The 25,889-nt window shown below is 51.0% G+C and overlaps 6 protein-coding genes across 6 annotated transcripts; 3 read left to right on the top strand and 3 right to left on the bottom strand.

Moving 5' to 3' along the window:
* Positions 1 to 7,257: 7,257 nt before the first annotated feature.
* BDV17DRAFT_251266 (putative Rho guanyl nucleotide exchange factor) lies at positions 7,258 to 14,300 on the top strand. The gene is made up of 2 exons (XM_073756410.1): positions 7,258 to 12,559; positions 12,619 to 14,300. The coding sequence occupies exons 1-2, from the start codon at positions 7,946 to 7,948 to the stop codon at positions 13,786 to 13,788; spliced, it is 5,784 nt and encodes a 1,927-aa protein (XP_073620886.1). The 5' UTR covers positions 7,258 to 7,945; the 3' UTR covers positions 13,789 to 14,300.
* A 492-nt stretch (positions 14,301 to 14,792) lies between these two features.
* BDV17DRAFT_73450 (Ulp1 protease family protein) lies at positions 14,793 to 16,560 on the top strand. The gene is made up of 6 exons (XM_073765047.1): positions 14,793 to 14,956; positions 15,031 to 15,058; positions 15,127 to 15,141; positions 15,223 to 15,272; positions 15,328 to 15,347; positions 15,403 to 16,560. The coding sequence occupies exons 1-6, from the start codon at positions 14,900 to 14,902 to the stop codon at positions 16,109 to 16,111; spliced, it is 879 nt and encodes a 292-aa protein (XP_073620885.1). The 5' UTR covers positions 14,793 to 14,899; the 3' UTR covers positions 16,112 to 16,560.
* An 837-nt stretch (positions 16,561 to 17,397) lies between these two features.
* Positions 17,398 to 18,151, top strand: BDV17DRAFT_251258 (uncharacterized protein). The gene has a single exon (XM_073756409.1). The coding sequence runs from the start codon at positions 17,683 to 17,685 to the stop codon at positions 18,013 to 18,015; it is 333 nt and encodes a 110-aa protein (XP_073620884.1). The 5' UTR covers positions 17,398 to 17,682; the 3' UTR covers positions 18,016 to 18,151.
* A 974-nt stretch (positions 18,152 to 19,125) lies between these two features.
* On the bottom strand, positions 19,126 to 19,803 carry BDV17DRAFT_286844 (uncharacterized protein; the record flags this gene model as incomplete). Its single annotated transcript, XM_073761018.1, has 2 exons — positions 19,126 to 19,627; positions 19,733 to 19,803. The coding sequence occupies 2 exons, from the start codon at positions 19,801 to 19,803 to the stop codon at positions 19,126 to 19,128; spliced, it is 573 nt and encodes a 190-aa protein (XP_073620883.1).
* Positions 19,804 to 20,283: 480 nt separating this feature from the next.
* On the bottom strand, positions 20,284 to 21,902 carry BDV17DRAFT_251256 (ATP phosphoribosyltransferase). The gene is made up of 5 exons (XM_073756408.1): positions 21,717 to 21,902; positions 21,617 to 21,651; positions 21,030 to 21,527; positions 20,822 to 20,959; positions 20,284 to 20,761 (listed from the first exon to the last, which is right to left on the bottom strand). The coding sequence occupies exons 1-5, from the start codon at positions 21,731 to 21,733 to the stop codon at positions 20,526 to 20,528; spliced, it is 924 nt and encodes a 307-aa protein (XP_073620882.1). The 5' UTR covers positions 21,734 to 21,902; the 3' UTR covers positions 20,284 to 20,525.
* msh3 (mismatch repair protein MSH3) lies at positions 21,903 to 25,761 on the bottom strand. Its single transcript, XM_073756407.1, has 2 exons — positions 24,731 to 25,761; positions 21,903 to 24,672 (listed from the first exon to the last, which is right to left on the bottom strand). Exons 1-2 carry the CDS (start codon positions 25,512 to 25,514, stop codon positions 22,103 to 22,105), a joined length of 3,354 nt encoding a protein of 1,117 aa, XP_073620881.1. The 5' UTR covers positions 25,515 to 25,761; the 3' UTR covers positions 21,903 to 22,102.
* Between the last annotated feature and the right edge of the window lie 128 nt (positions 25,762 to 25,889).

Here is a 25,889-nt window from a genome sequence, read left to right as displayed (position 1 = left end):
CGTGGGAATGCCTCCCCTACCAGCATTTCTTATATCTCAACCATCTACCGCGGAACGATCTGGATTATTATTAGCTGAAAGAACAGTGATTATTGTTCAGCGATCGCAGCGATCCAAGGTTCCTCCCGCCCTTGTTCTCGACCCGACCCCTGGCTCCCTTCACTAGTTGGTTCGCTATTTCTGTCAGTCACTAGATACTCTACACTACGTATTCACTCCATATGATAGAATGCAAGGAGATGTCAAAAGCGCCACCCCCCATACGTATGATTGCCCCTCCGCACCGCTTGCGCCAACAAGGCGCCGTTGGCGTTCCCTAGGCCCTGCCGCGCTTCCGCCATCGTGCCGTCCAGCCAGCGCAGCACACCGACATACCTCGTCTGTTTCCGCCCCAACACAAACTGAAACGCGGCCGATGCTAGATATTGCAATTGGTAATACGTGACACCGCACAGCCCGCGCCGGCCCCGAATAAGCCGGTATCCCAGTTGCATTGCGTCGCTAATCGTGCGGACCACAACCTCTGGTCGAGGCTGCGCTCGGCCTGGTAAAGACCTGCTATGTCGGTGCATTTTCATCGCGGCGGCGACGAGGGCCTTGTAGATGTTCAAGAACACGGCAGAAAGCGAGTTGTGCGCCGTGTCTAGGTACATTGGGTGTAAAGATTGTTTTATTGTTGTGAGCACTTTCTTGTGGAAGTTTCGGCCTGGGGTTCGTGCGGAGTCGATGGTTAGGGAATTGCTAAGGGCGATGGCGGCTGACTCTGCGTCTGCGCCGTCGAGCATTCGGTCGTGGTCTTTCGAAATCTCCAATGTTTGGATGTCAATGAGACTGCCGCAGTATGGGAAATGGCGCGTGTCGACGAGTCGCGGGATTTGCGCGCCGTCAACAGACACCGCGTAGTTGACCAGGCTTTTCGCTGGGTTGACAGAGATACCATATTCCGGCTGTCCTCTGATCATTATTCGTGTAAAGTCCGTCGCAATCCTGGAGTCCAGAGTGATAAGTAGAAAATCGTCCAGTAGACGGAGGAGAAGGGCGTCATCCTGTTGCAGGAAGCCAAGTGCGTTTCGCTCCATGTCTGCGTAGAACAGACTGCACAACAGACTGGACATCACCGAGCCCTGTGGGATGCCCGTGCGTTGCCGGAAGTATTTTTTCCCTATCTTGACAAGATTATTCTGGACGTGCTCGTTCAGAATGTCAAGCAGGCCCTCGCCGCTGTACTCCCTCTGCTTGATTGTATCAATAAAAACCGTGTTCCTTCGGCTAGGCACGGTTCCGTTGGCGACAGCATTGGACAAATGCTCAGGTGCTGCAATTGAACCAACTCGTTGCAGGTACTTTGAGTATGCTTTGCGCTGCCCCGGTTCTCGTTGCGGCCATACATCACCAAATTCGTTTCGAAGTTTCATTTCCACGTACTTCATCCAATGATACTCTTCCTGGGAGACCAGCTTTTCTACCAGGCGCACCAACTTTTGCTGTGGTATCGTATCGAAACAGGACTGGATATCCAGCTTGACGAAATAGAGAGGCGTCTTTTGGTCCCAGCCCCTTCGCACCAGCGTCTCCTTGAACCCCTTCAACCGAGAATGCATGTCTCCAACAGAGAACATGCTCGCGCCAAGTATGTCTCCTCGTTGTCCTTTTTCGTAGTTCAACATGCTGTGAACAGGCGCAATAGCCGAATTGACGCTTTGCGCCGGACAAAGTCGCTTCTGGCCAGCGAAGTTACTTTTAACAAGAGCGCATCGTTTCAAATTCAGAATCGGACGGATTCCCGTCGTCTTGGGCAGCAGTCGTAGCGAACCGTAGCCTAGTAACTTTTTATCCTCAAGTGACCTCTGGGCCTGCTCGCACCCCAGCTCTTCGAACATGGCCGCCCGAAGATTCGCTAATGGCAGTGCGGTTAGGCGACGCCAGACATCATGTCGGAAATAGAACAGACGTTTCGCGTGCACTTGCGACTCGGTCACATAGAAATTACTGCGTATGAGAGGGACTAATATGGAATCGAACAGGTAGTACAAGAACTCGTGAAACAGTTCTCTACGCTTCTGCAAGTCAGACGCTGATATCTTGCGCTGTGACGAGGTCTGACAGGAGCTTCCTGACTCAAGCCAAGGTATCTGCGTGATCTGTACCGGGTCAATCCCTGTATCAAATGAGAAAATGATTTGCTTACCTTAATGCCCTCGCAGATTTCATGAAGGCTCAAGCTTTCGAACCTGCGCTGTAGGATAAACTTATCAACATGGCTGAGCAAGATCTTTCTATGGGCAACGCCCTGTTCACCGGCCCCAAAAAATCCAAGTGGAATCAAGTTGCGAATAACGGCTCGGCAGAAGGCTGATACAGACAAGGCCGGGGTAGCCCAGTCCGTTAGATTCACCTTCGACTTAGAAGCGCGTGATCCCTTGCCCGAGCCTCCGTTACCGCTAGTTGACAGTGCAACTCCTGGCTGTGGAATGTTTTGTACGCGTCGTTGGGCAGGCGTTGGCTGGGTCATGAGTGCCCTTGGGTCTGAAGAAGCGAGCTCACTAGCGGTTGTCTCAGATTCAGCGCTGAGCGGGCCCAAGCTGAGAGGATCAGAAAGCTGCAAAATTAGCTTTGTCTCGTTTCAGAACAAACGGCATACCTTTTCGGAGCAGTAATATCTCAAAAGTTCTTTATAGCGGCACCGCCTATTCCTGTTTTGCAACTGGCCGACTAATTCCAGGGCTTTGCCCCGAAGTCTTTTCGGTACTTTGACTGACTCTTGCTGCTCGGGACCCAGTCTTTCTTTTGCTGCAATCTCATCTTCCCGCGTGGAGTAGTTCTTGGATAACGGGTTCTCGCGGGGATTTGGTGGAGTCGTGAATACATTGTGGAGGTCAAATTGTCGAGGAAAGATATACTTCATCACATGCACGGTTTGCTGTCGAGATAGAGATGAAGGGAATCGACAAAGAACATCTACTGTTCGTCAGCACAGGGCGTTTAGCTATCTAGATGAGGACTCACGGTTCGGTAATCCAAAGTTGATTCTGCCCTTTGTGTTCAAGTGAGGGCGAGCATACAGCATGCGCTGACGGCAGAATACAATCGCGTTTGGTTTAAGTTGATAGCTGCTTGCTTCGACCTTGGGGCGCTTCGTGGCCAAGCGAGCTTGGTTAGCTAGGCTAGCTGCAGCATCATTCTTAGCAAGTGAGAGAGTGCTGTCATTTCCCGATCCAGTCTCAGGGGTTGTCTGGATAGGCTTAAGGCTCGAGAGTGGGAGACCTAATTCATGAGTTAGCTGACGGGTACGTCAAAATTTCGCGTTTAATTGACGAACCACTTATCTGGCAATAGACGTTCTTCTTCGCGTCTACGGCCACGAATATTCCGCAATCGAGTAGAAGCTTGAGCATGATCTCATCGCCATTGCTTCCGAGCAGGGCAAGAACTTCAGTCCAGGGGGCCTGTTTGAGCATTTCAACGTTCTTGTTGGGATACTGAGCCACGACACCAGGAATACTACATGGTATTTTGCCGTGCTGCCGGTATCCCGAGGGGTGACGGTACCCATGGCTCAGGAGGTGTTCCAGTCTGCCGTAAGAAGCGCTGCCGCGGGTAAAGAACGACGAAATAACAAAGTCAACAATCTAGAGACAAACCTAATCTCAGTCTACCGTAGATAATGGCACCCGATATGATCTTACCTCGGGTTGTAATCTCGTCGGTCCAGTGTCAGTACCGATCTGCGTCGTGCCCTGCGCTTGCGTATATGCGATGAAATCCCGTCGTCGTTCTTGACAGTGAGTTGGAGACAGTTCTTTCGATACGCCGATCAGCGTCGTATCCAGAAGATCTGCTAGGTCCTGCTCGTGCGTTCTGGGAGCAACGGCCGAGTTATCGTTGGCTGCATCGCTGCCGCGCACTGCAACAATTCTCCGGCGACGCGCTTTGGAGGATCGAGGTATGCGCTGCAGGATGTACTGCCGCAACGTCACCACCTGGCGGTAATACAGAGAAATGACCGGATGAGAGATCTTGGCTGCATCGGATGCTGAATTGCCGTTGGTGTCTGAAGGAGGTACTGTGTCGCCGGTGGGGTGTTGTTGCGATGACTTCACCCGTTTGGCGGGCCTCTTGCGTTTTTGGCCCATGATGTTGCGAATGGATCATCCGGATTACAAAAAATATCATTCCATGATAGAGAATATATCCAATTAATCGAAACCTTCTTCCAGTTGTCGACAAGTTGTCAGTAGAGAGGAAGTTGAAGGGAGACGCGAAAGAGACGCGCAACGCAAGGGAAAGTGCTCAAGGAACTGAACTGGAGGACAACAGTCAGATCGCGCCGCACCCACAAAAGTGAGAGCCTGAAGCATACAAAAAGCTCGAATGGGACAATATTCTTGCTGTACGACTCGACGGGTGAAATTAATTGCAGAACATCCAGGTTCGCGCGGCAGGAACGGTATCTTAGCTCCCGCGAGCAACATTAGACCAGTGCTTGATCTACATAGCCAAGGTGCTTTTCTAGGTACGAGCCCTTGAACAATGCCATCAATCAATTAGTAAGACTTCGATCATATCAGCGTTGTTCATGATTTAAGGCTTCGGTGAGCATGGTGGTCCGGCTCTTTCGTTCCCATAGCTGTATGCAAAGCTCGTAGGAAGCAACTATATATATCCAAGCGATTAGTCTGTGTCCAGCATTGAGAGTAGTTATGCACAAGCTCCTCATTTACATATTAGAATGTACACTTTATCAGATGTCTTTAAGCTGCTTTATTGAACCTTCAAACCTTTGAGCACTGCAAGGGCTCAAGGGACAGTCTCTGCAGGACAGACGGACCGAGTCCGTATTGCTAATCAAATAATCCACTCATTATTGGCCCTGGCTTGAAGAACCTCTACAAAATAGTTTCGGAGATATTCTCCTCCTGTAGGCAGCTCGGGCCGCTCAGCTTGATTTTTAACTATGCTGATGTTGGTGCTCATGCCCCCGGCAGGAGCGTGGCCGTTTGTGCACCACGCAACGAACAATGGGTGGATTTAGAAAGTCTTAAAACAAACATCCACCAGGCGAGCGATAGAACAGCCAGAGACTGGCAATATCTGGAGAGTGACTTTGTTAAAATTGCTAGTTGATCAGAACGTAGCTGTAGTTGATTGGCGTTGGATAGCGCGTGAGGCAACCTCCTTGAACCGGCCGCCAGCAAACTGGTATCCACATTCATAGTAGGCTCCTAGTATATCGGGCATGAATCCATGCTTTAGGGTATACCTCACCGGACATCGGAGAATACCGACTTTTTCCCACTGGATGGGAAAGTTGATAGTCTATCGCTTTTGAAGGTTCTTTTCCTCGGCTGTAGCCAAATGTGCCATGTCGGGTCGGCTGCGGTGCCTTTTTTGCGGAAGAGGCTTCGAGTGTAGTCACACGAATGAGTCTATAAGCACCTGAAGATTTCTGCAGCTTAGGTATTGATCCTTCCAGTCGCCGGAGAAACCGATGCGTAATCAGAAATATCAGCATGAAAAAGCATTGTTTGCTGCATGAACCTCATCTGGTCAGGTAGTCAGCCTTGTTGAACTTGCGGTATCTCTCACTTCCTTCGCAGAGGTGGCCAGGAACGGATTGATGGAACAACACAGCGCGCCAAGCGTACAGGTCATATCAGACGAATCCTAGGGCAAGGAAATCATCTTACTGTGTGGTTAGTTTTCCGGTGATCCGAGCTAGAAAATTTTTTTTTCAAGTCGGGTCTGGCAAGCTGTGAGGTCGATTAGCCTGGTAGGCGAAGTTTGGAACCCGTTTCCTGTCACAAGCCTAGGTCACGAAAGAAACTTCAGCTCTCTGCGGGCCGCGGACGCGTCGTTGCACTTTAACTTAACTCGACCTATGGTGGACTGACATCCGCACACTTCCGCAAAGATTGGCACAGAATGGACGAAATTTCTGCAGATCAATAATATTGCTCGCGTAGAACTGATGAAGATTTGAAATTTGCGCCCTGAAGAATCTCAGATCCCTGGAACCGAGGGAGGCGGCCACGAAGCGCCCCCCACTGATGATTATGAGCTGGTCCAGGCCTGCGATGAACGGTGTCCGTGACGACTCGGCCTGGCGACTGTGCCTGGCTCCCCAGAGTCCCAGGGATCTGGTTGGTGACCTTATACCAGAAGGGCAGGAGAGTGCTTTTTTTTTTTTTTTTTTTTTTTTTTTTTTTTTTTTTTTTTTTTTCTTTTTTTTTGGAGGATATTTTGATATTCATGTCTTGTGGATGCATGAAATAAGAAAGACGTCACATGCGGGAGGAGTCAGATTGAAAGGCATTGTGAGCAATCAATCAAATGGTCACAGGCGTTCTTCGGGCTCCCAGAGATCTGGTGGGCAGCAGTGGGCACTAACCAGACGCTAATTTGAGGTCAATCGAGGCCTCGAGCTGATCAGTGAGGATTGATTTGATGAGTCAGTCCAGACTACTCCAGAGTGAGGCAGCAGGATAAAACTGTAAAACACCACAGCTTGGACTCTGGAGAACTTCGGTAATTATAGCTTCTCCCGTGTCACTCCAAACAAGCTGAACCTTGTCGTCGCCTGAATCAATGCCGGGAATCTCCCATCCATGGTCCTGCACTTCATTAATTCAGGACCGGCCACTGGCCCAATCGCCAACCGTTCTAGACTCGGGCATGGCCACCTTCAAGATTGATTAATCGTATTATTCACGGAAAGTGGAATGACACCTTTGCTTCCAGTCCAATCATTTTTCCTTCCAGAACATCGCCGTTGTTGGGTTTCTTCCTCGGTCTTGACAATGCGACATGAAAACCTGCTGCACTTTGGTGTATTGAACCTCAGATCGTCGATCAAGCGTTCGAAGTTTTTTATGCTGGGGCTGGACTCGGGCGATAGCCCGATGAGGAATGAGACAAAGAAACCCGACACCGCGCCGATAGACTTCCGGGTCCAAGATCCTTTGTCTCAGAGTGTTGGAGGTCAGCATCTGAACAGTGAAGAGGTAGTGTAAACAGATAGTAGTAAAGCAGAGGTTACTGGCAGTCCGACTGGAGGCTGATCCGAGGCGATCGTCGTTTGAAAGTGAAATCATGCGCCCAACAGGCTGTCAGTACTCAGTAATAGTGCTAGCATCTTGTAGTCCAGAGACTAAATTGTAGCTATAGAGCGTCGTTCTAGGAAAAGCCAAACAGGGCTACTGTTGTGGCCCACTTGCGGCCTCTCCCAGACTTTGAGCTCGCCAGTGACGATCACGTATCTACGTCTTTCCATCCCAACTGTCTTCTCTTCTCTTCCGTCGTTATTTGTCTTCTTGAGACTTGGTGATAAATCACCCCAACTACGACCTACTGTTCTGACAATATTGCCGCCATTATTGCCCAGGCTTCCGATCCAACAGCAACTTCAACCACTGCCAGTTCCCCTCTCGGCCCGCCTGTGACTTCCCCTCAACCCCCTGCTCGACTCCTCTCTCCCCCCCAACTCGAACTCACTACTGCGACCCCGTCAAACGTCGGGCTCCCTGTTCCGCCTTCTTCAATCCCCTCTCTCTCGCCTTATCATCCTTCTTCATCCTACGCCCTCCCCTAGTCCCCCACTGTCTGCTTCGCCTTCCTGCTAATTGCTGCACGTCAATCGCTTGCTGCGTCCCCTCGGGACACAGATCTCAGATCACCCGTTGGAGCTTGGTGATCTTGCCCTGGGTTTCAAATATGACGCTTTATTTGGGTAGTACCAACCGGTGACGATTGCCTTGTAGTTCTGGCTGGTCCATCTGCAACACTGCCTGTGGCCACCAGCCGTGAACAACGCATCGCAGACTAGCATCCTTGAACAGAATCGATCTCCACCAACCATTGGTGCTTGAAGGACCCCCATCTGCCGACACATTAACCTGAATTAACTGAAATTTAATCGAAAAAAGGCGGCCTCGCCCATGTATGAAAAATGTCCGACAGCGATGTCGAACACGTTTCTGGCTTCGTTGACGCCGGCCTCCCCCATTCCCGGCGTCTCTCCTCGCCCAGCACCTCCGAACGCTTCTACGACGCTCTTTCCAATACCGCCGCCGCCCACGACCCTTTGCTGACTCTTCCATCCTCCCAACCGCCTTCCTCCCGGTCAGGTACCACATATACTACCCAGCAGAACGTCTCGGGTTCACAACCCTTCGCGTTACCCGCGACCGTAGCTCCGAACGGCTATCGCAACCACCACGACCATCGATCTTCCCCCGACCCTGACGAATACTACCGCTCCCTCTCACCTACATTACCTCCGAAGGACGACGCTGGGATCCGAGCAGATAGTGGTTCCCTATCTGGAACGCCCAATCCAGCTGCAGAGGCTCGCCCTGTATATACTTCACAACGAGTCCGTTCGGGGCCTGCCACGCTGTCGGGCTTGTCGAATGTAGATCGGAGTCAATATCGTTCAGTGTCCGACACCTCTCGTCGCGGCCTGTCTGATTATCCAAGCGGTTCTGCTTCCGTGCGACCCTCAGCGGTGCGTTCGAAACAGTCTTCATTCAAAGACCTGATCAACAAGTTTAACAACAACGCCGATCAAGTCCTCCCATTTCCATCCGCTTCTGCAGCCGCTTCCCGAGATCATTCCAGGGCTTCTAGCCCAGCTCCCGTCGATCATAGTATACAGTCTGGGGCGGCGTCTCTCAGGCGAGACACTGGCGGCTCAACATCACAAAAACAAGAAGCTTCTCCGTGGGATTCGACAAGAGAGGTAGCCCGTGATCTTCCATCACATATTGCTCCGCCCAAACTGAATACAACTGAATTGAATAATAGCTCCTTGGACGATCATCAACCGTCGCATTTGCTTCCACGACGGCCTCTGTTTGGGGAGTTGCTCACTGTCGACACGAATCTCCAGGGATATGGGATACCGTCCCATTTGCGACGTCGAGGGTCTGAAGGGAGCATCCCAAGTCCTAACCCTGCTCTTTTAGATCAGTTTGATCCGTCATACACACAAACGCCCTTGACCCCGACTGCGTGGTACCTAGGGCGCACGCCGTTTTTAGAAGCTGTAAGCACAGGGGAAAGCTCAAGTCGCCATCGACGAACAAGGAGCGATATCCTAGCAAACCTGCCTTTGGCTGCTAGCACGCACGCGCCCGAATTTGATATGGCGGTCTCCGCCCCCTTGCAGCCTGGGTCGCGCACGTACTTGGACGGCCCCCATTCCAAGTCTCGCATTCCTATTTCCTCTCGCCGCCTCAACTCACCTTCCGCTTCTGGCGATTCTTCACCCTCGAGTGCGAAGGCTCACTCACCCGTGAGTGGCCGCTTTAATCCGCAAACGCCTCTACCGCCCAAAGGGTCGAGTCGCCTCCCCAAACCATCACCTAAATCTCCACGCGACCTGGTTACTCAGGGTCATCCAGCGCGCCCTACAAATACCATTCCCACCCCGCCTCGTGGAAGGCGAGAAACGGGCTATGGCCGTTCCCGTACGAAACTTCCCGACAAAAGCCCACTTTTGGAGGCCTACATAGCTGCGCCGCCTCCGAAGAAGTCACCTCCTTTACGCAGCTCTCGACCACGTCAACCCGTATCGCAAACCGCATCTCTTGCTTCTACCACATCTCGGTCCCGAGTCGGGGAAACAGTGTCAAATCTGCAAAGGCGGATTCACCGAGAGCGGGAATTCCGGAATTCAAGGCCGCGAGAACGAAGGCTACCAGAACTAGGGAACGTCGATTTCGCTACTCGACGACAGAAAATCCAGCAGGCCTTCAACCGCACTGTCAAAGAGAATGAGAGAAGGGAGGAGGCAGCTGAGCTTCGTCGTCGAGCTTCAGCGCAGGGAAACACTTCGAAGCCCGAGGATAACAGACCATCCAACACCGAACCAAGCAAGCCGGAATCAGTGATACCAGAGCCAACTGCCCAGCCGGATGACACGGCGACTGTCATAGACGAGTCTATAGATCTCTGTGAGGATGGACCGCGCGAGAAGGGAGATGAAGAGGCATTCCCACAACTCCATGTTGATACCAACGTCCCGAATGACGACTCTCATGCAATGACGATGGATTCGCCGACCCTAGGTCATCCAGTCATAGCCCTAGAGGGAGAAGAGGATTCCAAGTCATCCTTTCTGCCCCCGGCCTCTTCTGCGACTTCTTGCTCTGCGGATTCGCCTGTGACCACATTTGACCCGGAACCGCAAGCTGAAATATCCCAACAGGATGTGCATACCTCACATAGAACTCTACTGAGTGAGATTATGCGCATCCGCGAGTCGAGTCCCAGTAGCTCCTCATGCGATGAACAGGATTATGGTTTATCTGACAACGACGACAGAGAACCCATTGCAATCTTGTTGAGGGATCAACTGGGCTTCGATGATACAATGCACAGTGAGCCCCGAGAGAAGACAAATTTACAGGTGCAGGGTAACCAGACAGCTGGAGAGACCTCGAACCGATGGAGCATGAGCTCATGGTCCTCATCTTTGCGTAATCAACGTTCCACCGATGGCCAATGCGATGGAAGTGAAGATGACCTTTCTCAACTACATCAATCCGCGGAGGATAGTGAGCTGGCGACCCAGTCATGCTCTGCTTCTTCGATTACTCCATCCGATCCTGGCAAACAGATCACGAACACCAGTGTTCAAACCACCGGCATAGGACATGGATCGAGGCAAGAAGATGCAACTTCTCGCAGGCCTTTTGGGCACTCCAAGGCACCCAGCTTAGCAAAACTTGGCGGTTGGGATTCGAAGAAGATTACACAGCTTTATCTCGAAGAGCTTGCACGTGGCAGACCTAACAGCCTTCCGCTTGACCTTCGCGCCTCTCCTGAACCACGTTTTTCTGCTCAGGATCTGAGGGCGGACGGGAGGACTGATAGTTTGACAGATGACCCTGTCATGATATCCAAGATTGACGGATTCACCGCATCCGATCGACACTCTCATACTGCTAGTTTGGTGCTACGGGATGATTGGGAACATGCATCCCCATCTATCATGGATTGGATGCAGATTGCAGCCGATGATGCGTATGCACCGCAGGACCAAGCGGCCGATGTAAACCCCCAAAATGACGGTGCACCAACGCCAAGGCTTGAGACTTCCAACCCTCAAATGTCGTACAACACAGATGGTCATACAGGTCTTGGTCTGGCCATAAACATTCAATCACCCCAGGAGCCAGAGCCTCGGGAACTCAACGATCTTTCAATGCCTCGCCACGAGCCCCCATCACCGCCAAAAGACGCGCAGGTGGATACTGGCGTTCAAGAGTCAGTACACCGCCCTCAGAGTATCCAGCATATCCAACAGCCTTCAGAAACCACTGCTTTTGCGCCCCTTGGTCCCGTTCGCAGCACTGGCAGCAGCGATGATTCTCTTAGGCATCATGAAGTCTCGCCCTCTCCTCAGGCAAGGCATTCATCCGCAACTTCCTTAGTGCCGTCAAGCTTGGAACAGGCTCGCACTGATTCCTCCTCTCCATCGCCTGAGCAGCGCCGCCTCAAGAAGCGAAGGCACGTCGTTAAGGAACTTGTTGACACCGAATACACGTTTGGAAAAGACATGAAAGTTGTGGATGATATCTACAAAGGAACCTCGAGTTCTTGCTTGGACTTATCCGCGGAAGATATCAAGATCCTTTTTGCCAACTCTGACCAGATTGTGCAATTTTCCATGACCTTCCAGGATGCGCTGAAGGAGGCGGCTAAGAGCGTGTATGTCATGCCCAAGTCGCAACGATGGAGTAGTAAACGCAGCGGCCGGAGTCTTCACGCTTCGAAGAACGACCCAGAGTCATCCGAAGGAGCAGGACCGTCAGAATTGGAAAAGGACAAGGCTACATTCATTGGTCAGGCCTTTTTGATCCATATTTCTCACATGGAGAAGGTCTACGCTGAATATCTGAAGAATCATGACGCTGCTAACAAGAAGCTCCAATCACTCCAGCGAAGTACAAACGTGTCCATATGGCTGAATGAGTGCAGAGAGTGGGCTTCGGACCTCACGAGTGCTTGGGACCTGGACTCCCTACTCGTTAAACCGGTGCAACGAATTCTCAAGTACCCTCTCCTTCTTTCCGAACTGCTTGACTCGACCCCGCTTGACCATCCAGACCATGCATCACTCGTGAAAGGTCTGGAAGAAGTTACCAACATCTCCGTCCGTATCAACGAGATGAAGAGGCGGGCCGATGTGGTTGGCCAAGTCGTTGGGCGAAAGAGAAAAGAATCGGATGTGAGGATGGGCCTGTCCAAAGCTTTCGGTCGCCGTACGGAGAAGTTGAAGCAACAAGTAGGCCTGTCTGACATGGTCGCTGACAAGGAGTACGACGCTCTCGCCCAGAGATTCGGTGACAATTTCTTCCAACTGCAGGTGGTCATGCGCGACGCTGAAATGTACACTCGTGAGACTCAGGGATCTCTGGATCGTTTCCTCGAGTTTGTCACTGCTATTGAAGAGTTCATCGATGCTTTCCAGACCAGCTATCCTGAGCTTGAAGGGAAATGGCGCGTTTTTAAAATATCTGTGCAAGATATCATGGCGGCGACCTTGCCCGAGCATGTGAGTGACTGTCCACAGCAACTAGCATTACTTTGGACTTTACTAACGTTGTCTTGTAGCTCGATGTTGTTAGGAAGACCGTCATTGACCCCATGGTCACGCTGCTCAAACTTCATGAAGGCCCCCAAAGAGTCATGAAGAAGCGCGATAAGCGCCTGATGGACTATGCGCGCTTCAAGGGCATCAAGGCCCGAGGAGATAAACCGGACAAGAAGACAGCAGAACAAGCAGACCAATTCGTTGCCCTCAACGAGACGCTGAAAGATGAACTCCCAAAGCTCTACTCTCTAACAGCCAAACTGATGGAGGCATGTCTGAAAAATTTTGTCCAAATTCAGACGACTTGGTACATTCTTCTACAGAAGAAGATTGGACCTTTGATTGACTCCTTCCCGGAGGACGTTCAGAAAATCGTGGATGACTGGACTACGCGGTTCAACTTCTCGGAAGCGCAGGTGCTCTCTCTTGGGATCTGCAATGGCTCCTTGCTCGCTGATACCTTCAACCTCGTCAACTTCAACACGCCCTCGACGGGTGCGGGTGTCAGTTCTCCTCGTCGCCCATCAACAGTTCACAGCTCAAGTACTCGAGCCATGGAAGACTCTCCTAAAGCGTCTCATGAGTTCAACACCAGCAATCCCTCGTTCCAATCCCCAAACATCGACGCCCAATCTCAAATGTCTTTCAGCCGCCATCGTGCCGACTCGGCCCTATCTGGTCGGCCTATGATTGAGACACCGGAGCTCCCCAGAAGCCAAGTCCTGCAACAGGTTGACAATGCATTAAACACATCTCTTCCCTCACATTCGCACCCACCCGAGTCTTTCCCCAGGCTTCCAAGTCTCAGTCTCGACACACCGTTCCTAGCGGATGTCATTCAGGCCCCTAGTGACGCAGCAGATGAAAATCAACCTACATCTCCTGCCGGTCGGTATTCTGGCTTCTTCTCGTCAGCGATGCCCATGTCAGACAATCCGCAGGAGACGACAGGCTACGAGGCCAATCCGACCAAAGAGCCTGCAGTTCTCTTCCTTGCGGCTAGCATTTACGAATTCAATATCGATCGAGCTCGTCGTGAGGCTGGATACCCTTACCTGACGTATGTTGCGGGGGAAATCTTTGATGTCATTGCTGAGAAGGGTGAACTTTGGCTGGCACGCAATCAAGACGACTCAACACACCAGGTTGGTTGGATATGGAACAAACACTTTGCCAAACTCTCAGCCTGAGGTTCTAGCTGCTGTCGAGGCCTGCTTCATGGCACTTCATCATTACCTTCCCACTTTCTCTCGAGATATCCCTTCGGGTATCTGAAGCCGAGGCTGGATATTTCCAGAACTCCGGAAACCAAACGCATGACCGACCGCCTGGTCTCATGCTGTCCCCTACACAGTCCTTATGCCAGATCCGCTAAGTGGGTCTGTTTACGACGTCTGATGATTATGCTCTGTTATTTCATCTCATTATTTCTATGGGCTGTCTACAACTGACGGCCTTTTTCTATGCATTTCTCTTGTCAAGTTCTAAAGTGACATGGACTAGTTGTTCGCATAACATTGGTTCTTGTTGTTTGATTCTCTGTTTTACGTTAATACGTTTGGTGAGCGACTTTATGATTGTAATGCTCTCCAGGAGCCGGTGTTTGCTTTTCGGCCGCTTTGATGGAGAGAAACTGCATATCCGCAAGGATGGCCGTGGAATGTACATCTAGATACCCCTTGACAACAATAAATTTCCTGACTCATTACTATAAGTTTACTCTGTAAGTGTAGAGATTCTGCAGCTCAGCCTCAGCAAGCCACAGCGCCACCAGTGACGTGAGGGACACGCGCCTGCGCCACAACCTTCCCCAGAAAGGCCGTCCAACCTTGTACACTGGAGTCTTGTCACTCTGGCAGCCCGATCGTCGTTTGTCACAAGTCACAGCAGGCAACCGGCCCATTCGACTCTTTTCTCTCTACTTCCCCTCTCTACAGAACCCCGGTTTAACCGCTCACGGCCATAGCCATACCCCTTTCTCGCCCCTCGCTTTCTTGAAACAACCTTACCTCGTACAGAGCACGGCCTCGTGTGATCTATCGACCCGATTCCGCGCACTTGTACACTCTTTCCCCTCCAGCGAATAAAGTACGGACGGACTACGTCAACACCGAGGTCTTCGACAATCCCACTCAGCCAGCGGTCCTCTGAAATATCGAATACTCGTGTCCTGACGGGGCGTCACTTTTCGCTTGTTCTTTTCGACTGCCGAGGCAGAGTCAGGATCGCCCGGCTAGAGATTGGAGATCCTGGTATAGGCGATAGAGGTTGAGGATAGACAGACCATCAAACCCGGATACGATGCGGGACGGCGGGCTTGGGAAGCTTCAGAAGAGGATGAGGAGGTTTGGCGATACGGTATGTCTTCCTTCAGGTTCTTTGGTGGTTTGACCTATGGGATTGAATGGAGACTGACGATAATGGATGCGCAGTTGAATCCGGATGACGCATATCTAAGCTGTGAGTGATGAGGGTTTGGGGGTGATTGAGTATACTCTGAGCTGTTCTGACTGGATACGAACTCATAGATCACGATATCAGGTGTATGTTGACCATCATAATGCGTGCTCTGCTTTTGCTAGGTACAGGCAGACACCTTAACTGACTTTGTTACCCTGCTTTAGTGACAAGAGGCGACTTACAATCACTCAAGGACGACTGGCTTACAGATAATGTTCGTGTAGCTCACAATGTCATATGCGGTAATTGAGGAAGCTAACTTGCATTAGATTATATCGTTCTGGGAGGAGTAAGTCCAGAACGGGGTTGCACCATGGCCAAACATGACTGATTGGCCGAACTAGATACTTGGAACGCGAGTTCCTTTCACAGTACAAGTCCTCCGATATCGTTCTTCTCCGACCAAGCATGTCCTTCATGATCCTTCAGACACCGAATCCACATTCCCTGCGCGAAGCATTACCAGACTTCACCCGCACGACGCACGTCTTCCTCCCCGTCAACGACTGCCGAAATGTATCCGAAGCCGAAGGTGGCACACACTGGTCTCTCCTCCTAATCTCAATAGTGGATGGGGTAGCCTTCCACTACGATTCCCTCCCACCAGGGAATTACTGGGAAGCCAAAACAATCACAATGAAATTCGGCGCGCTCCTCAACCGCGGAATCAGATTCTGCAACCTCGAAGATTCACCGGTCCAAGAAAACGGTAGCGACTGCGGCGTCTTCGTCTGCCTAAGCATGCGCCACCTTCTCCTAAAACGACTCCTCAAGGCCAACTCCTCCGAGAAAATCAGCATGAGCCTGGGAGGCTGGAAAGTCGACGCGCGCTCAGGCCGCAAGGAAATCGCCAAGACGATCGAGGGATTCCGGAAGGAAGGCGAGAGGCGAAGATCGTATGTTGTTCTCCAGAGCGCAAGCCTGAAATCCCTTTACATCCCCCTCCATTTCCTCTTCGTCCTCTTTCTGTTGCTGACGACGCAACGCACGTTCGGCAGAGCGAGCTTGAGTCCCGCTGGGAAGAAGTCGAGGAGTCCTCCCCGGATTGAGTGACCCTCTTAACCGTACATACCATACATACCATACTCTTTTACGTTTCGGCGGTGCGGCGCATTTGGCATGATGGGTTTGATATTGACTTTGGATTGGAAGCTTGCATTGGGCGTAATGATGATGGGGATTGGGTAATGAAACGAGCCTCGGTTCTTGGTTATGCGAAATCAACATGAATGAACTTACGCATATTGCCATGACGCACTGATACTCTTATGCCTTCTTTTTCTTTCTTCTCCCTATACTGATATCATCGATAAATCTTTACTTATACCTTACACTTCATACATTGCTGCAATCATGTGACAATTGTTCTACATGATGCCTTCTACTTCTAGCGTCTTTGGTTCATGGCGAGCGCGTCAATAGTCATGATATCTACAATCTCTCTTGCAGCTAAGCATCTAACTTAGTCGTATCTGTAGCTGGAATTAAGAGTAGAACGAGACACAGGATTCGTGCACGTAGAGGATCGAAATTATACTATAATACAGTGGCCCTGGCTATTCCTCCTCTCTCCATTCATCACCAACTACTCAAATAACCAGCCTTATTCCTTCTGTATCACCACCTCCAAAGCTGGAACCTGAACACTAACAACCACCCGCCGCCCATCCAAAGAAAAGATAAACTCATCCAGACTCCGTCCTCCATACGACAACTTACCAACATCCACCCACGACACACAAGTCGGCGTCCCGTTATCCGCTAGCTCGGTTTTATCTTGGAGGATGGCGCGGAAGGATTGTTTGATGTTACAGACTCAGATGCGGATTCGGAGTCATTGTCAGAGCTAGGATGATCGATAAACTGGGTGGGATATAACCTGATACTCAAATTCTCCGCATCGTCGATCCCGACGAGATCGGAGAGTGTGCGTCGGAAGTCCGTCCCGTTGCTGATCAACTCTGTTATGAAGAGGCCGGGAAGATTGTCCAAATCAATTATCCTCCTATCAAAATGATGGTCCCAATCTCTCACGCGCCAACCTTCTTCTTACTCTCCTCTTCAGCCCTCTCTTTCACCCCATGTCCTCTCGTCGGCCCTGCATTCCCCCCATTTACTCTCGACACAAGCGACAAGACCGTCGCAAGCACCCTCCAAGAACTGGAACAGAGGTTTGACGAGTTAGTAGAGACGGGTACCGGCACTCACGGGGACGTCTCACCAAACACTACCTTCAGCATCGCCTTTTTCTCGGCCGACACCGAGGGTGCGAATGGCGAGCCCTATCTGGCAATATCACCACACAGCGCCTGCACTGAACCACTGAACCAGTCTTCTGAGGGCTCTCTATCTGTAAACAAAGACAGCATTTACCGCATTGGCGGTCTCACTGAGGTGTTCACTGTGTGGAGCCTTCTTGTCACGGAGGGAGACCGGATCTTGGATCCCTCTTCACAAGCATAACAGACCTCTCAACCGCCGGCCGCGCAATCCTCTCTTCAACGCTCCTCCCCCAACCCACCACAAACCGCTGGCTCAAACCCGTAACGCACACCTCCAACCCCGCGAACTCGCTTGGTGCTCCGTGGGTAATTTACAGCGGGGGCTCGTACCCCAATACATCAATGGTGGACATCTACACGCTTCTCAGCAACGAGAACATATATGAGAATGAAAGCCTCTACAGCTCGTACCTCGGCCTCGTCCCAGACTTCAACGTCGGCTTTGCCATTCTCTCGGCTGATACCGTGCGCCCGGCGGATCTGAATGCGCACACGGATATTATTGGCGATGTTATGCTTTCTGCTTTGATGGGGAGTGCTATTCAGTCCGCTACGGAGAGGTTTGGGGGGGAGTATAAAGCGATCGATATCGACTCCTTACGACAAATACATCAATTATGTAATACAGCTTCAGTATACTGCAGAGAAAATCGACCAGTTATCTGCGAAGCATGAAGTTGACTTGGGAAAGCCCGGGTCGGGGTCAGAGCTTTATATAATCTGAAGTCGGAGCTGGAGACATTCTACCGTAATCTACCTTTTGATATTCAGGAAAGCCGTGAGTTTCAGAAGAAGACCAAGTATATTGAAGAAGCTTACGTACTAACTAAAGACGTAATATATGAGATTAATGTGATCCCAGGAATAGTAGAACCGGGATAATTTTTTAAGCAACATAAATAGTTATGATACATCAGTGCTCCTGAGATCTATTCATATTGCCCTTACTTCTCCCACCTTCGGCACTTGATTGTTGGCCATCTGAGGCTCAAGGCCTATCTTACCTCGCAGGGGCCTTTGGCAGCGGGGCGCTGATGCGCTGAAGTGGGGCGTCAGAACCAACCAATACATAGTTACTCCGTAGAGATGCGTAAGTTGAAACCAGCGCTGCGCTAAAGGCGCTAGTGTTTTAGGGTTCAGGCATCCAATGCATCTTCATTTCTCTAAGAGGCGAAGAATCAATATTTCCGACCAATTTGCATGGTTTCCTATCCGGGTACCTAACAATGTGATGCCTTGTTAAAGAACGATACTCGTGATAATGCTTCCAAGGAACCTATAGGAAATTGAGCTTAGAAGAGGTAAGACACAGGGGAGCCTTGGGAAGGAACTCACAAAAAAACACAGCTAGCCCATCGCCTCTTCGACACCGCTGTGTACCATTCTTGGCGCTTCTGGCTGTATTCCCATTGATCTTGTGCAAGTGTAAGAGAACGGGCCTCTTCAAGAACTCAGCCACGGCGGCCCCAACGGTCAGTAGAGGCACGTAGTTAATGGTCACTGTAAATCTTAGTCAAGTCCGGGAACCGTCAATTCAGTGGCTAAGAAACTCACGATGACGATGAATAGTAACAACCTAAGACAGCCCTCCGCTCGTCGAGTTCCCAAGAGTGTCTATTAAACGTCTGATTCCGCAGATTATCTTGATCTTGAGGCCCAAATCGTAACGCCGTCTTCCACTCCGATGTTTGAGGCGGACGATCCAATCGCAGATCTATCATGAGGCTTATAGCCAAATGAAGGAATTGGGTATAAGGGTGTGGCTTTGACTGATAATGCGACCTGTCATATTGTCAGACACAGGGGGCCAATGTCATCAGAGCACTGATACTCCGTAGATTGGGTGATAATACCACGCAAGGAATACCAATAGCCCCTGTAGCAACTCGAACGAGACTTCCCACCAATAATCATGCGCGAAGCAACGACTTTCTTGAATTCGTGTCCCAGCGCACGTTGCAGCGGCATATTCTCGTACGAACCTGACGCAAGGATCGCTAAGCACAGGAACGGTTTCTCATGACGGAGCTGCTGGGCAGAGACATCAGGGGGCACGACCACAAAGGGGAAGTTTGGTGTGAGTTTGGTCTTGAAGTTGCTCAGATACCGTTCGGCGGTCTCTATGTTAAGGAATCCTCGGCTGATAATGTGTTCAAGTGCAGCATCGCCGTCGGCTAGAAAAGACGTGCTTCGCCTGTCCGATCCGACGGAGTTGGCATTTCCTTCCGCTAACCCAGCACGGTCGACCATAAGTTCATTGATCTTTGACTCAAGAGCCGCGATCTTACTGAGTTGTTATGTTAGATGTGATGACGAATAAGACGGCACGGAGAGACCACCAACCGATCTTTATGGAAGCCCTTGAATTGGCGGCCAGACTGGCGATATATACATGCTTTCCCCAAGCGGCAACACCTGCGTAATAAGGTATAGATGAGCTCTAGTCTCCCACCCTGAAGGCATTGTTGTGTCTGAATTCCTACCGATTACATGCGCCGGTGCCATCATGATCCCGAACACAGCGCACTTTGGAGTTGCGCAGCTCTGACACGTCTTGGATACGGGAGGCATTCTGTTGAAAGCTGTAGCTGAATTGGCCAAGCCCGGGGCTAGACTCAATTATGGTCGGAATCCTATGGAGTTCATGTCCCGTAAAGTAGTAACCAAGCTCTGCTTCGGAAGGGTCATGTAGTTATTCACCTATGCTTGTCTCCCGTTTCGTCTTCTGGACGGCGCGAGCTCACAGCTGGGTTGATATCGGCTCGCGTGAGCTAAGCTTTATGTAGTGTAAGACCTCGCGCGAGCTGATCCTGCTGAATGGACATAGACATGATGATCTTGGCATCATGTGTTGGGTATGTATAGCTCACGGCAGCTCATCCAGGAGCTCGCGCGAGCTATTAGAGACGAAGGAGAGATCACTTTAAACCCATCTGTATTTTCGCACACCCTACCGTAGTCGCTTTACCCCTCAAAGCCCTTTGACAATGAACTAATCGCGCAAAACCAAGAAGCAATCAAGACCTAGGTATACATACCTCAATATACGCCCAACCCAGACATAGCAGCAAATCTAAACAGAAAAATGGGATAGACAATGATTCAGGAAGAAAAGGAAAAGAATTCGTCTATAGAACCAAAATCATCAAACAGATATCAAAGCATAAGAAGAAAGAAAAAGAGATCTAGTCCGTTCTCGAGTTCGCAATCTGCAACACCAAGATATCCGTCGCGCCAACCTTGATCAATTCATCCATTACCGTCGCAATCTTCTTCTTTTCCACCATCGAGCTGACAGCAACCCAGCCGTCCTCTTCCAGCGCCGTTACGGTGGGGGCGCGCTTGCCCGGCGTGATGCTGCTGGCTGTTGAGAAGCGATCCCGGGGAATGTTGTACTGGCAGAGGACAAATTTTTGAGCGGCTACAAAATAGCTCATTAGTGTATAATCCTGTAAAATATGGTAGTGACGAAGGAACGTACTGATGACACCGCGGATACGGGAGAGGATCAAGTCGACGAGCTTGTTCTGCGTGTTGCGGTTCTTGACCAGGACGGCGGTACTCTCGACGACGGTATCAATGGCCTTAAGGCCTGCTGCGCGCATTGTCTCGCCGGATTCTACCCTCTGATTAGCTATCTCCCAGTGCGTCTCAAACAAGTTGAGAAGGAGAGGAAATGAAGAACGCACCAACAAGATCAACAATTCCATCGGCGACTCCGAGCGCACAAGCAGCCTCAACACTACCACCCACGTACTTAATATTCGTCTTCTTCTCCCCAACACCGAACTCCTTCTCAAGCTTCTCAAAGAACTGCTCACTCAGCGCCGTAAAGCTCGTAACGACATTCTTCCCAATGAGCTCCTTCACCGTCTGCACGTCGCCCTTCTCCGGAACCTGCACTTGCAGTTTACACCCGCCGAAGCCGAGGTCCAGAATCTCCTCCACGCCCGAGACCTCGCCGTCGGGGAGTTTCAGCTGCGCGTCGTGCTCGGCGACTTGGTCGCGGCCTGTTATTCCAATGTCGACGCGGCCTTCGCCGATGAAGGTGGGGATGTCGGCTGCGGGAAGGAAGATGAGGGCGATGGGGAGGTTCTTGACCAGAGCGATGTCGAGGCGGTTTTCGCGGCGAAACTGGATGTCGCAGCCGGAGAGAAGGTCGAGGGTTGCTTGTTGGAGGCGGCCCTCTGTTTTGGTTGTTAGCTTTCTCTTGTCTTCGTGGTCTTTGAGAGGTATGACTCAGGCGGGTGGATTGGAATTGAGATCGGGGACTTGCTTTTAGGAACGGCGAAGAGAAGTCTTCCTTCTAATCTGCGGGGGTTGTCAGTATACATCGTGCGAGCTGGGATTTTGAAGTGTCTGAGCAATTGACTCACGAGTTGACGAGGTCCATCGTGAACGGTGACTTTATTGAGCGCGGGGTAGGTTTGAGAAATTTCGAGCGGGAAAATCGTCGGGAAGGGCAGCCGCGAGGAATTTGGAAAAGACTCAATTGGGCTATTAGGCTATTATAAAATGTCCCGACTCTAACAGCGAGACTGCGCAGGTCAATCGATTGAAGAGATGAGTCAAAATGAAGAGAATACACCGGAGACTGGATGAATTACTCAAAAGTCGGCAGCGGGGCCGGAAGTGGCTGCCTGAGGCAAGCTTGTATCCACCCATTGCGACTCGGGCATCCACTGGCGCATGCAGGATACAGAACGTGATGGCTCTGATTCTGGTTGCTATATGTTGATATGGTATGTACTCGTTGTCAAGATTACAGCTCTTGCATGCTGCTGACCAGCCGCTCAATCATGCCCTCATCAGCCGATTCCATCACCTCTCCAACCGTCGCAACAAGTCCCGCAAGTCGCCGGTGGCGGATTTTCTCCTCCAATTCCGCACTCTTCTCCTTAGCCATCTCGAGGAGGGACCCTGGGAGGTTTGCCAAACGCGCAACATTCAGCCCGTAGCTACGATGCGCGACCCCTTCTCCAATCTCGTAGAGGAAGGTGATGTCCTCGCCCGTCCCGGTACCCGTGTCCGACTCGCTGAATCGCATGTGCACGTTCCGCAACTCATTGTCGGGGAATGAGTGTACCATGGCTGCGAGATGTTGATAATGCGTGATGAACAAAGTAAGGCTACGAATAGACCGGACCATATAGTCGAGCACGGCCTGCGCAATAGCTACTCCATCGTGCGTGGACGTTCCTCTTCCTAATTCGTCCAAAATCACCAGCGACCGAGGCGTTGCCTGCTTCAGGATGTCTGCTGTCTCGGAGAGCTCGACCATGAATGTAGACTCGCCCGCGAGCATGTTATCAAATGCGCCCATCCGAGTAAACACTGCGTCTAGCATTCCAAGCTTTGCGGCCTGCGCCGGAACATATGAACCAATCTGTCCCATGATGGCGATCAGCGCTACCTGACGCACGTAGCTGGACTTTCCTCCCATGTTAGGGCCCGTTACCAACAGAGCGCGCGTCTTTTTGCTGTCCAAGTCGATGTCATTGGGCACATAGCTGTCCAACAACAGCTGCTCGACCATCGGATGACGCCCCTGCTGAACATGGATGCCAGTCTCTTCCGTATACTCAGGCTTTACATAGCCTGGCTGGTTGGCTATAGTGGCTAGAGAATTCAGACAATCCAACGTCCCTAAGGACTGCACACAGTCTCGCAGCGTCTGATAGTTGGCTGCTATCTCAGATTGAAGTGCCAGGAACGCCTTATCGCATGCTGCGGCGAGCGCTTCTCTGTGTTGGTCCCTTTGCCGAATCATCTTGATCACCTCTGGTGTATGGAATCGCGACACTTTCTTGGTGCCGCTGACCTTCACCCATGATGCTGGTACTTTCTTGATAGCCGGCGAGCTATTCTCAACCTCAATCAGATAGTCGATGCCTGCAACGGAGGCGTAGGTGACTGTCTTCTTGCCCAGAGCACCTCCGGCCTCAGAGCGATGCTCTTCCAGCTCATGCTCAGCGGCCCCTATCCCAAGTTTTTGCTCACTTATCTCCTCTGTTTCTTCCTCCTCCCGAAAGAACGCGTATTTGTCATCACTTCGAGCTGCGTGCATGTTGATTTTGTTTAGGAAGCGGACGACATCCTGCAGGATTGTAGGTAAAGACACAATGGCTTGGCTGATAGCGGGGGACGAGAAGCCTGTATCAGCTGGTGACTTGATATCAGCAAATTCTTGGGCTATCATCTGCATCGTCTGCAAGATGGCGAGAAGTTCCGGTCGAGAGCATTTTCCATAGTATATACGAATCAAGCCCTTCTCCAGGTCATGTTTGATCTTTCCAAGCAGAGCCTTGATCCGTTCTACCAAGACGACATGTTGCGGATCCTTCAACTCTTCCACAGCGTTCACTCGGACCTCAAGCTGATGTTTATCCAACAATGGCCGTCCAACCCATTTACGAAGCAATCTTTGCCCGAACCGAGTTTGTGTCCGATCTAACGTCCAGAATAGACTACCTTTGGAAGAATGATCCGTCTGGTTCTGGTATATCTCAAGACTTGTGAGAGTGTTTCCATTGAGAAGCATGTGGGAACGAGAAGAGAAATGCTGAAAGTACTTTGTCAGTTCAAGGACATGTTCCAGTCCGTACTCGGTCATGTGCTTGATCATAGCAGAAAGGCAGATCGTAACTTGGTCTGGAAGGTTCAGCACCTTCTGGAGGAGGTTACTGGCGACTTCATTGTCTACCGCATCTGTGGACTTCATATTCCCGGCGTAGAAGCTCGAGACGTGACTATGCGACTCGGCTGCTGCGGTCTTCGCTTTTGGTGCTCTCTCGACCCGAACTTCATCACCAAAGACATTCGTCTTGTTTCCGGAAAGATGCTGTACCAGCTTCTCTGTTGCTTTTGAAAGCTCACCGACTATCAGGAGTTCGCATGGTGCAATATGGAGCAGCCTTGTCTCGATCTCGCTTCGCATAAAACCGTCGTCGAACTCATCGTACACGATATCCCCCGTTGTCGGTTGCACAGCAACGATTCCTACATGCACCCTCTCATCATTTCCCCAGCCTCGGGCGTTCGTCTCCGTTAAGCAAAGAATATACCCCGTCGCCGAAGCACCAGATGTTCCGGCTGTAGACCCCTCCAGGGCTTCGACGTCATCAATGTATGTGCTCTTGGTATAGACATTCGTCAGTTTACGAACGAACGGTGTATTGCGATTATCCCCAGCTGCTTTCAGCGCGGCAGTCTCCAGCTGTCTCACAACTCCCACTTTGTGTCCAACGGTAACGAGGCGCTTTACGTGGACATGCAGTCGCTGCACAGGTATACTGGCCGAGGCGAAACGGTCGATGTGGGCTTCTGAGGGATCTATATGCAGTTGATGTTAGTTAGGACCACCAGGGTATAGACGCAGATGTAGACCTACGTTCATCATATCGGAACTTCCCAGGAATGCAAACAATGCTAAGCTCCTTTGCAGCAACTCTTGCATCTTCACCGAAGAACCGAAATTTATACCCAACCTCAACCAGCAGTATCGTGTCCATGTGCTTCTTCTTGATCTCGATAATCTGCTTCTCCATCGGCGTGAGCTTGCTTCCACCCTTCTTCCCCGCTGCCCTCCCCTTCGGCTGCACGGGCTGTGGCGTCTCATCGTCTTCTTCCCCCTCAGCCTCCTCCATCGGTATGGCCTCACCCATACTCTTTCGATTTATTCCTACCATACAGTCCGGCCCTCCAAGTCTTCGAATGAACTTTTCATGCAGTTTCTTCCTCTCCTTTTGTCGTTCTTCTGCTTCCTCATTGTCTAGTTCGGTCGCCCCATCTGCCCCGGAATCGACAGCAGGAGAGCTAGCGAACTTCGAGAGCTCTCTTCGTTGGCTGCTTGCGTCCACGCGAGACAAAGGCTTTGCCTTTTCTGTTGCTGTTGCCGTTGCTGTTGGGCTTGGTGGTCGGCGTTCCAAAGGAGATCCATTGTTCTTTGTCCGCTTCAGCGCTGGAGCTACTATATCCTCGTAATCGTCCTTCACTGGTCTGTTTGCATTTTCTGATTCTTCCGCTGTGGTGTTTGGGGCGCTGAGGGCGCTGGATTCGTTTGTAGATGGCTGTGATGCTGAGGGCTTCTTGGTGAAGAAGCTGGAGATCGTGGGTTGCTTTCGTTTCAGGTTTGGAGATGACGATATAGATGACTGAGACGAAGGAAGAGGCATGACTAGGTGTTTTGCGGCCTATCGTCAGTTGGTGTAGAAAGGTTCGGCGCAAATGGAGGGAACGGCCTTCAAGGTAAGAACGCTCAATACTCCGAGGGCTATGCACGCTTCAATGGCCAAGAGGTTATAGTCATTGTAGAGGTAAATCGAGCTTGTTGCAGGACCAAATTAAATGAGGAATAATGTCAAGCGTCGGTTTATCCCTCGGAGCTTGACGCGTGGTGTGGCGCGTCAAGTCCTCCCGTCGCGTTAAGATAAGATTACCTAATCGGGCATTTGCTGTCCACGGCGGGCCCCGGGGTTTGCACTTTAAGGATCGCCGACGTGGACCATCTGATATTACAGACTACTGATTTTCAAGGTGGTATAACGTAA

Source organism: Aspergillus undulatus (assembly GCF_047715775.1).
Source record: "Aspergillus undulatus strain CBS 261.88 unplaced genomic scaffold BDV17scaffold_2, whole genome shotgun sequence".
Taxonomy (NCBI): Eukaryota; Fungi; Ascomycota; class Eurotiomycetes; order Eurotiales; family Aspergillaceae; genus Aspergillus; species Aspergillus undulatus.
This window is presented reverse-complemented; position numbering and strand designations above follow the sequence as displayed.